Source organism: Asparagus officinalis, chromosome 1 (genome assembly GCF_001876935.1).
Source record: "Asparagus officinalis chromosome 1, Aspof.V1, whole genome shotgun sequence".
Taxonomy (NCBI): domain Eukaryota; kingdom Viridiplantae; phylum Streptophyta; class Magnoliopsida; order Asparagales; family Asparagaceae; genus Asparagus; species Asparagus officinalis.
Genome location: NC_033794.1, coordinates 82,768,506 through 82,780,919, shown reverse-complemented (window position 1 = coordinate 82,780,919; position 12,414 = coordinate 82,768,506). Strand labels below are relative to the sequence as shown.

Below are 12,414 nucleotides of genomic sequence, written 5' to 3'. Positions count from 1 at the left end.
TGAACTGAAGTATATATTATTGCTACTATATGTATATATATTTTTTAAAGAAAATCATGTCGATACTTTTTAAATAGAAAAGAATATTCTAATCTCTGATATTATAAAAATAAAATATAGCCAACTAAGTGACTAGCAAAATTGGACTTACATTAGAAAAATGTGAATAATAAGATAAAGAGGAAAGGTAATGGCATTGCCAACAGTATTACTAATAGCAAAAGTGTAAAGTTAACTTATGTGGAGCCCAACTATTGGTTATAAGTATCGATGTTTTCATATATATACTTTATAATTTATTAAAAAAGATATATAATCTTATATAATAAAATTGACTTAATACTGAATAGTAATATCGTTGTAAATGAGTAATTACAAAGATGTTGGGGGACTAACGTGTATGTATTTAAGATTTCAGGATGAATATCTTAATAACCTATTTATATAAGCACACCCACTTTGTCACTTATTCTGTTCACTTTTCTCCTCGCTCATTCTCCACCAATTTTGCTGTCACGCTCGAAGAGAAATAGAATTCATGTCGGTGAGGTCTTCTCTCCCTCTATCCCTTGATCTCATATTTTAAAAAAAATAGTTTCTTTAATTCTTTTTTAATAATTTATTGGATTCATTTCATGTTTTATTCTGTGAAGTGTCTTGTTAGATTCAATTTAAATATACTTTTATTTTAATTATTATTTTTCCTATTTATGGGTCAATTAATCACTAGAATGTTTAGGTCTTTTCGCCTGTTTCATATTTTGAATAAACAAATTATTTTAGGATAATTTGTAAAAAGATCACTTTTTAAAAATATTAACAAAATCAACTGTTTTACATAATAATTAACAAAACTGACCTCTTTTTTGCCACACCATCAAGCTGGCAACAAAGAGGTTAATTTTGTATAAAAATTATCTTTAAAATTCACTGGACTAATAGTCTCATGTAATTAGAGAACACTAATTACAATAGTAATTAAAGTCAGAAAATACACGGGACTACCACTCTTACGTATTTTGCAGTCAGAACCAGAAAATACATGAGACTACTGTATATGTCCTATATACAACATAATTGTTCCAGACAAATGAGTTATAATAGCATTTTTTTCATTCACATTGTTTGGGATAAGATTTGATAGGGACCTTGCATCAAAAAGAATTTTTTATATTTAAAGTACATGACGAAATATATCATGATCTCTTTGCTCTAATTTTGTAAGAAAATAATTCTTCATACTTTCAGTTTTACTTCTATGGTACGGAGAATGAGCTATAAAATTGAATGAGAATATTAGATAATGTAAATATGAGTGAAATCATAACTAAAAGTTAATGTGAATATGAGTCAAACCATAATTAAAAGTTTGATGGTAAATATGAGTGAAATCATAACTAAAAGTTAATGTGAATATGAGTCAAACCATAATTAAAAGTTTGATGAACATATTGCAAGTAAATTCATATGCAAAATTCCTTTGCGAATTGAATTATCACCCATCTTTTAAAGACTTCAATATACTAATAAACAAAGATATTGTACTAGATCAATATGTTTATAACTCATAAATAGTAGATCACGTTATGATAGTCTGGGTTGAAGGAAACAATGATAATATTTTATTTAAAAAAGAGATTATTATGTTGATAATCAATCCTACAAAAAAGTTTATTTTCTATTTTATTTTTATTCTATTTTTAACAATTTAAATAATCATGATATTCGATCACGTGCAATGCACGTGCAATCTAACTAGTATATATATATATATATATATATATATATATATATTATATATATATATATATATATATTATGAGAAAAATGGATATGCTTAGTTAGCGAAGCACAAATTATTGTACTTGGAGTAGAGGTGTCATATTCTCATCCACTCATTCTAATTCACAACAACTTCCAACCATATGAATGTGGACCTGAGCCAGAAATGAGTGAAGGATATATCATCTACACACAAAAAAAAAAAAAAAAAAAATAAAAAAAGAACAACTAAAAAAAAAAAAAAAAAAAAAAAAAAAAAAACAAAAAAAAAAAAAAAAAACCCGCCAAACTTATGCTTGGTCAAGCATAACATCTCTTCTCTCTCTCTCTATATATATATATATTATATATAATATATATAATATATAATAATATATATACTAATATATATAAATAATAATATATATATATAGTATATATATAATATATATATTATAATATATATAGTATATATATATATATCATATATATATATATATTATATATATATAATTTTTATGACCAACAAACGAGATATACACTATAGACCTTCATATAGCTGTCATCTCATTTTCTATTTGAATTTGTGCATTATGCATTAGTTACGGGGTGATATGTCCGGGCTTCTAGCTGGTTATATGGAGTGGTCGCCCTCCGGCTATTGAACAAGAAAAGTGTGGCGATCCTACAGAAAAGATCAACAGTCGGCAATCCTAAACTTGTCGTTTACATTTCCTAAATGCATGCTAGTATTTTTTTTTATTTTCCCCGTGCATAATCTAATTGTAGATTATCATTATTGCATGGGTGTAGTTATCTAGATCCTACATTGGTGTTAGAGCAGAATCTAGGATTGTTAGTTAGTTTCTTGATGATGATTTTGGTCATGTAACAGAAAGATAGAATTTTTATTATGAAAAGATTCAATTTTCATTAAAATTTTAATTTTTAGTATTCGAAATCCAATCTTTAACATCGGGGATGTCAACTCTATGAAAAAGACTTACTTTTTATGAATTAGTGGCTATTTAACAAATCAGGGATTTATTATAAAATTTTGAATTTTAGAAAATAAGAAACCATTTTTTTAAATCAGAGATATTTCATTTTAAAAAAAAATATATGCGGCCAAAATCCTGCTTGTTGTCGACCAGTGCTAGGGCACCAGTAAGTGCCCAGGGTAGCCGGATAAACTCTACCTCTAAGGGGCCAGAGTATGCCCTTTGACGGTAGACGATAGGGGTGGGTGGGTCACTTGCAAGAAAAAAAGATTTTTTTTTTTTTGAAAATCCAGGTCAGATCCACCATTGCCGCATGGGGCATTGATTGGTGGCGGAACCTGACCAAGGTGGCTTGGTGATAGGCGCCAAAGGCCATCCTCCGACCATCACTGGCATAAGGAGCCAATAGTTATGTTTTAAAAAAATAGATTTAAAAGGGTTGAGCCCATGGGAGGTGGCAACACTAGGTCGCCGTCGCCGTTGCTGGCGACGTTGCAGGAGGGACCTATGGTTGAAGCATTGCTAAGCAGCGTTGTCCGCTAGATCCAATCCCTTGGGTTTGAAACTCTAGCGGTAGATTGGAAATTAAAGTTTTTTCAAATTTAGATATTTTGATTTTAAATCAGAAAGATTCTTCAAAATAATATAGCATCTAAAAAATCAGGGATTTTATCTTTTTTCCTTAGAAATTTGGGAAATGTCTGATATTGGCCCACTAGATTTCATAATTAAGAGTTTGTGGATACTGAAAAATATTTTTTAAAATTATGGAAGTTTAGAGAATTATTTTAAATAACAAAATTAATTTATAAAAATCATAAACAAGTCTTAGAGACTTGTAATTATAGTTGTTCGAGAGGAAGCCCTGAGGCATTATACCAATTTCATAAGAAATGAAAATCTCTAATAAAATTGACAAGATTAAAATATAGAAGTTGTTATATCATATAAATGACTAAGTGTTAATCCTCTACAAAGAGCTGACACGTGTCCCATATTAACTCAATGCCAGATCAGCCTCACCCTTGATAGGGTGACTCGAATAGCTTCAACACCCGACCCTTCCTAAGAAGGGCCGAGTCGAAAGACCTCCCTACTCGGATCTCGCCACTAGCCGCAACCCCACCTTCTTAGTCTACAAGGCCAGATTGAGAACCTTCAAAGCCAAGTAAAAAAGTGATACTTATCGACTTGCTCGCAAGACCGAAACGAAATACATCATTTGTCGACCCTCTCCTAGAGACGAGTCAAGAGGCGGTTTATCCTCAAACCCCCTGCCGACAATTGATTGCCATCACATTAAATACATGATAAAAAATCATTATTTTTCTCTAGACCTTATGACTCATCGGATCTCGTCAACACTATGCAGACCTCATCACCATCATATTAAATGCCTAGGTGACTCACCCCTCTCTGTAGCCGGCACCTGTAAAGTAGCTGCCGACTAAGTCGCTTGCTTGGACTTGACCAAAGTTACACATCTGCCCCTTGGATCTACTATAAAGGAAAGTTGTTGTCTACTGCATAAGGTAATCAACCTCTGGCTTGAATACATCACACATTCTCTCTTCTTCTCTACTCAAGCTGAACACTAACTTGATCACTAAAGGAACCACCGGAGATCCCAACTTCAATCCTCTCATGTGTTGTTCATGTATAGGACTGGATTCTCTATTCAAAGACCGGCTGTCTGAAGAAGATTAAGGAGCTCTAAACACTCTAAATAATCCATCCTCAATCTCATATTCGATAACTTACATCAATAGTTTGCGCCCACTGTGTGGCCTCTTTTTCTTCTTTGCATAAGATAGCTAGTTCTAATCACCAGGCCTAACCTCCAATCTGTCCGTTGAATAACTAGATATGGGCTATGCCCCTCAAGCCTGTTTCGGGTCTTTTGTATTGCAATTAACATAGATTACAATTAGAAGACTTACAATAAAACTAAGAAAAAATTATATTTTCTGGGGCTCTTTTCTGTGTGGCGATGAAATGTTGGTCTTGTATTCCTTCTTTGTTGATGAGAACTTGATTGCTTGGAAGATAACTCAATCTTCACTTAACAACTTTGCTTAATAGAATCACAAGTGTGAGATTAATGATCTCTTTATGCGTATGTGTTTATCTCTCTATGATCAACCTCTCTCCTTCTTTTATAGGCTAAAAGAGAGAGTTAATGGCCTTTAATTGTGAATTAAATGGCAATCAAAATAGGAGATAGTGGAGAATAGTTATTCCCTTGAAAGTAGCCGTCAAACAGCTATTTGGCAGGGTTCCCTAATTTGGCAAAGTTCAATGGAGATGTTTGGGTGAGGCTCACTGATTTGGTGGAGTTGCTGAAGACGTTTGGGTGATACTCGCTTAGATGTGGGTGAGCCTTCTTTAGAATTATGGATGACGTGGCCCACTTGGGTTGTTATAAGCAAAGTTCGTTGATTAGCAAACTTCGCTTGTGAGTTTGAATTTAGCACAAAATTCGACTCATAATTCAGCCAAAAAAATGATGCCTTTTGACTCAGTCTGGGCGTGAATTGGGAGTTGACCTGCTCTTGACTTGATCGAGTCGAGTCAAGATGAGCTGCGTAGCAAGGTCCACTACAGCTATTTGAGGGTCGACCCGTTCTTGAATTGGGTGAGTCAAGTCGAGATGAGCTGCGTGGCGAGGTTCACATGTTTATTAAGCAATCTTCACTACAACTTGTTGCGGGATTTGTTTTAGGCCCATTTGAAGTGTTTAGCTCATGAGTATTTACTGTTTGGATCCAAGCTAAATATTAGCATGGGCAGAAATATTTTAACCGTCTACAAGACCCCCCGAAGTTTTCAAGATCCTGCATTTTGACTTGCAGCTAGGTTGAAATATTTTGGGTAATAGCTAGAGGTGTACTATTGAATGTAGCTTGAGTCACCTTATTTGGGTTGAAATTATCTTCAATCTACTTGGTTATCAGAGGTGTATTGTTGAACATAGCTTTCTTTATTGTAGACTCGTGTTGAAGGCTCAATGATACTTGTACTCATATAACTCTATGTTTGGAATGAAGTTGGCCTTCTCTATTGCTGAGGCGAAGTTGAGAAATTAGCAAGCTTCAACTAATTCTGAATATTGGCGAAGTTCGCTTAAGTTCAGACTATGTGGGCTAAGCTCATCAATTAGCAACATTCGCTAATTGGCAATGGTTGTTAGGATTCACCTCTGGATATGCGCCGTGATTTGTGGCTAAAATTTCTTCATTAAAGATTCATGAGATCCGCTATAGATTTGACCGAGTTTTAGGCTAAGATTTAGCATCTTTGTCTGATCCAATCAAATCTCAAAAGATATAATTTTCTCGAAATTTGGATTCAAAAAAGATTATAAATAGCACAATTCCCCCTTCCGACTTTATCATCTTCATCTTTGTCTTTTTTTCATATTATTCTCAATGTCTAAGTCTCCATCGCTTCTCAATGTCCAAGCGATTGGCTACTCTGGTGTTGAATCCAAAGATAGTAGTAGTTATCTTTGAGAGTTTGTAAAGAGGAATGCCTAGGAGGCTAATGAGTCTTCGCAAAATGATACTCGAGGCGGACCCTGGATCAATGTGAATCCACTCGATCTTCATAAAATTGACATAGTCAGTGTAGTATAGGGGTCAGTTATGATGATGATCTTTGATGAACATATCATCCACGGTGAACGTGATACAAAGCTTTTGTTGTTGAAATTAGTAGCATTGTCTTTGCTCCTCTCCTTAGATAAGATCTGGTATGTGGCCGAGAAATGCTTCACTATCATTTAATGCCTCTCTTAAAGCTTTTGTCTTGTCCTTAGATAAACATAGAAGTTCATATAAGGTTATACGAGCTAGGATATTAGCTAACTAAGCTAATATATTATACCAGAATGGAACTTTGGAACTAGAGGACGGTTACTGTAATGTCTTATCAAGCCATGTATCTTTCTTTTTGACAGGTTCATGCTATTTGGAGGGTCTCGACCAATCATAATTCCTCAAGTAACATTTTTCAAATCTTGTCCCTGTAAGCGGACTTTGGTTGAGTTGAACCATCCTAGCAATCTTATCTTCTTCTAAATCTGTGAGTGAAGAAACTTGTAGTAATTCCTCACCTGTGATTACGAAGAAGGTGTTGCAAGATATTATCTTGTATTTAGCTTTTGCATGGGCCGTTGATTTTGGAGACGCCCAATGCTCGTCTTAGAGGAAGTTAGGGTAGACCCACATTATCTCTCTATTTGGCGTAGTGAGAGTGACAAAGCCTTAACTCTGTCGACCTTATTGGTCCTGATTAATCACTTCTATTCTTGCAATAGAAATTGGAGCGACCCCATTTTGAGCTCGAGTTGTCTGCATGGACCTGAATTGAAGAGTCATCATGTTAACAATGACCTTCTTTTGCTCATGTCAAAGTTTGAGAGTTGCTGAGTCGATAAATATCTGTATTTTATCCTTAAGGATATAACAGTTCTTTATTGGATGTCCTAATATTATGTGGTAGAGGCAATAGTTAGGATCATCGCTCTTTCTAACCTCTTAAGGGTGGCAGGCTTCAAGGAGCTTCAATTGGTTGCCCTTATGAGGATATGAAAGATGATAACAATGTGTTCATTTTTAAAGGAGTAGCTTCGTTGATTGCTCTTCCAAGGCTCTTTCTTTTGATTGTTAGGCTTTTTGACCTCGACTGCAAAACTCTTTGGCTTTCGACTAGGATAATTGTCCTTGTTTGTTCTTACCTCATTTATTGTTAGTGTGGGGATCAAACTTGTTGAAACATTTAGCGGACTTATTCTACTATCTCCACCTGTTCCATTAAGTGTTTCAGTGAGTTTGCTTTTATAGCACCCATATGAGCTTCTATGGATCAAAGAATTGTACAGACATGTTTGAAGCATCATTCGGAGCGACATATCCCAATAACATTAGCTCAAATTGTAAAACTACTCAATGTAATCTCTGACCGAATCATCACCCCTTTCTTTTTTTGAAAGGAGTTTGGTCATTATTACATTTGATTATTCCTCATGAAATTGGGAGAGGAACTAAGACTCTAAATTAGTCCAGGACTCGATTGATCATTCAGCCAAATTCTAAAGCTAATGAAAGGCTATACCCTGAAGGGTACCAATGAAGAGTCGTGCATTAATAGCTTCATTCCCACTACCTTTCTCATTTGCTGATGGAATAGATGTGTTGGTTCGAGAAACCTTTGCCATCAAACATATGTCGATGGCTTAAACTTTATTGAGTAGGGAACATAGTCACACTTAATAGGATAAGGTCGGTTAATCCTAACCTTCTTCAACTCTGTCTACTGTGTAAGAGCGTTAAGATGTTTTTAGAGATCCTCAAGGACCTTCGCCTCATGGCTCTCTTTTGGCAGAGCTGATGACTCCGATCGTGAGCGAACATAATTAGCATCTTCTTGATGCAACTATTCTTTCTCAAAAGGAGTTTCAACAGTTGATCATTTCTCCTTTAAGGAGCTTGCATTCTATTGTTAGGAGGAAACCATGAGTTACTAAAGCATCATTTCAAGGTGCCCAAAGCGAGTGTCAAATGCTTCTTTTGGTCTTCCATTTTTCGAAGAAGGTCATCGTGAGCTGCTTTATCTGCCATACATATCACATATGCCTGCTTTTGACTTGAACTAGGAGTTACATTTGACACTATAATAAAATTGGCATCATTGGTGGGTTGGTCAATTTGTGATGAAGCTCGGGAAGTATGCATCCGGAGGAGGGAGTAATCAAAGGGAATCGTCATCCCTTGCCTCGACCTGGTGTGAAGATGCACACCATCTATTTCTAGAAGTGTACTTTTAATGTCAGGAGAATATCTAGGATTGGAAAGAGTATTGACTTTTTTTCTTCGTCTCTAAAGATCACACCAGTCATATTGATTATGAACTCTTGAAAGATTCTTTTACTCTTTTGGGTGTGTTATTGTCTTTTTATCCTAGCCTTTGAAGGCTCATGAGATTGACTGAGATGATTAATAATTGATTCCCTTTCGGGAATAAACTTGTATTGGAAATAAGTTTAAACTACAATGACAATTTCTCTTAAGGTCGCACAACGTTGACATTTGTGTGCCCTCTTTAGCAAAAGAAACTCTCTTAAATTAGTAGGAGTTTCAACTTAGCATGGGCAATTGCTCCCCTTATAGACAACTTTGCCTCTTCAAATTATAGCATGGGAACATCACCTATACCAATGTTGCTTTGACCTTCAACTAGTATTATCAATCAAATCTTCATCACAAGTCAGAGCTTGTGATTTGGGTGAAAGAACACCATTGGTAACATTGTTCCTAAATGGGGGATTACCCCTATTCTTTGGTCCCATTAAAGAAGCATGGTGAGCACCATGATATGCTTTAAAGCGAATCCTCAAGGGGATTGTGGGCTAATGTTCACGATCAAGAGATGTATGAATATCTTGGACCTTGGTTAGGCGAGGGTCAATACTTCTTCGCTCTGGCGAAGCTTGTTTGGCTTCCAACGAAACTTAGATTGTCTTTAGTGAAATATGCCTTGACATGTGTGAGGGTCAAATTTGACCCCACTCTCACACTGCGGTGAATTTTACTACAGCTCCTAGTAGTAGTCGTCGATGACTTAGCAGAGGAAATAAATTCTTCAAATTTCGTTTGGTCAAATTCAATGACCAGCGATTCTGCAAAAGACCCGAAGGCCATAGTGTCGGAATATGACACTATATTCTTGTCAGTTGAGAAAGTATTTCTCAACGAAGTCGTCATGCTGTTTTTGGTTTTTTGAATTACAATTAACTCAGATTACAATTCAAAAGAAATTATAATGAAACAAGAAAATTTATAGAGTCTGGGGTCTTTTGTGTGTGCTGATTGATCTTCAGTCTTGTATTCTGTTGATGGTCTAACAAAAACGATGAGTCTATTGCTGATTGGAAATTTGTCAAAAAAGCAAAAATTCAACCAAGTTAGCTAGTTGGAGATGTTGAGTATTGGTATCAATCCACGCCAAATCTAAGTTTTCTCAAACGTGTCAAGTCTCCTTAAATGAGTAATCTCCCCTCCTCTTATAAGCTAAGAGAGAGTTAGTGGTCATTAAATGTGGATTAATTGGGCAATTTACTTAGGAGATAATGAAAAGAACCGTTTTCTTAAAAGTAGCTCTTAAAACGAACAATGATGAGATTCGCCTCCGACGGTCAAAGGCGAAGCTCGCTAGGCAATTCTGGGCAGGCTCGCTAAATGGCTTTGGGCAAAGTTCGTCTCAGGGAACTTTACTAGAACGTGGACAACCATGTTCTTTGAGACGTGGATGACATGATCCACATAGATCTTAGGGCGAAGTTCGCGTGAAGCTTAGGCGAACTTCGCTATTGTTAATTGGGTGGGCTTTGATATGGACTTACGTTTGGGCCCATACGAAGTGTTTAGCTTATAAGCGCTTACTTTTTGGAGTTGGACTAAGCTTGAACATATTTTGACCGTCTACACATACTCATTATTTCTACTTATGAATTATGATGCGAGCTTCGCTACAGAGATCCAAAATATGAGACCAGTAGGGGGAACAAGTAAGGTGTCCCCCTCCTATTGGATAATGAGTTGGTCATCATTAATGATGGCCAACTTATTATTCAATAAGAATGAGACACCTCACTTGTCCCCTCTATTGGTCCCATAATTTGGGTCATTGAGAAATTTTTCTTATGATGCAAGCGCCCATTGTGAAACTTCAAATTTTTTTCTTCAACTTACAGAGTAATGTAACTACGTACCTTTATCACTACTCAATATGAAATGGTATGTAGTAACTAGTAATTAGTATTATCATCTGCTTATTAGTGTGTTAGACGCATTGTTCATAAACGTTTAACAATTCAGTCTCAAGACTTAGGGCATCTCCAACCCTTTGCCTAAAAATGGTGCAAAAGTCACATCTAACAGTAATTCATCTCCAACCAATTGCACCATTTTTTACACCAAAAAGGAATATTCTCAGTATCTTTCTTTTTATCTACTTTTATATGATTATTTTTTATTCCCTATATTTTTAACTATTTCAACAATTAACCCCACATATCAAATTTTATTTTTTCACATATTTTCCAAACAAAATGATTTATTATTTAAAAATTAAACTAATAAAACAATAAAATATTATTTTATTAATTAAAATAACTTGATTGCTAAAATATTATATTTTTATTATTGATATTGCCAAAATATTACATTCAAGAACACAACATGAAATAAAATACAAGGAAATAATTAAACATTAACAACAATGTAAAAATTACAAATTTAGTATGCACTTAACTATCTGAATTAGTGTATTCCTCCCATAGATGATCTATCAATGCATTACGAAGCGCAATATGGGCATCTTTATCCTTGATTTTTCCGTAACGTGTAATAAATTGAGTAAATCTTGTAGTTTCATCTGCTACCATATCAACTTCTGGTGTTGGTGCTTCCCTCACTTCTTGAATTGGTGCATAAAGATCACGTTCATCCTCGATTATCATATTGTGCATAATAATGCATGCAGTCATTATGTCATGTAATACATGTTTTTTCCAAAAACGTGCTGATCCTGCCACGATTGCAAATCGTGATTGGAGAACTCCGAACGCACGTTCTACATCTTTTCTACATGCTTCCTGTTTCATGGCAAAATATTTTTTCTTCCTACCTTGTGGCTGTTGGATTGTTTGTACAATAGTAGCCCATTTCGGATATATACCATCAGCTAAATAATAACCCATATTATACTCTTTTCCTTGAATAACATAGTGAGCGGGAGGAGCAATACCTTGAGCTAGGTTAGAGAAAAGATTAGATGACTCCAGCACATTGATATCATTATTGGTGCCTGGCATACCAAAATATGCGTGCCATATCCAAAGATCATAATCTGCCACAGCTTCGAGGATAATAGTTGGTGACCCACTACGTCCTGTGTATTGCCCAGACCATGCTGTTGGACAATTTTTCCATTTCCAATGCATACAATCAAGACTTCCTAACATTCCTGGAAAACCATGTTTTTTACTAATATAGAGTAGCCTAGCAATATCGTTAGCGTTAGGTGTTCGTAGATACCGCTCTGCGAATATTTCCACCATAGCACGACAAAATTTTGTCATACTTTCAATTGCTGTTGACTCACCTATTTTAACGTATTCGTCCGTAGCATCAGCTGGTAGACCGTATGCCAACATGCGAAAAACAGCTGTTACTTTCTGTAACGGTGATAATCCCATTCTACCAAGTCCATCACTTCGTTGTTGGAAGTAATAGTCATGATCTTTCACTGCATCAACAATACGAAGGAACAAACTTCTTGACATCCGATATCGACGACGAAACATATCTTCTCCAAAATGTGGATTATCGGCAAAGTAATCTATGACCAAATTCTGATGCGCATTTTCTCGATCGCGGTTGATCACTGCATGACCGGGAATCGAGCCACCATGGATCGGTTGGTAGTTTTGTTGACGTAAATTGTTAACGATGATCATGTTGTTGTTGATGTACTCACAAATTACTTCTTCGGTTTCATCAATCTCTGTAATGATATTGGACAAAAAATTATCATCATCCGAAGATGAAGATGATGATAAGTATGATGGACCTCCAACATCGAAATTCAT

General features: G+C 35.4%; 1 protein-coding gene across 1 annotated transcript; it reads right to left on the bottom strand.

Annotated features, from left to right (window-relative positions):
- On the bottom strand, window positions 11,071-12,414 carry LOC109836634 (putative nuclease HARBI1). Its single transcript, XM_020404608.1, has one exon. The coding sequence runs from the start codon at window positions 12,412-12,414 to the stop codon at window positions 11,071-11,073; it is 1,344 nt and encodes a 447-aa protein (XP_020260197.1).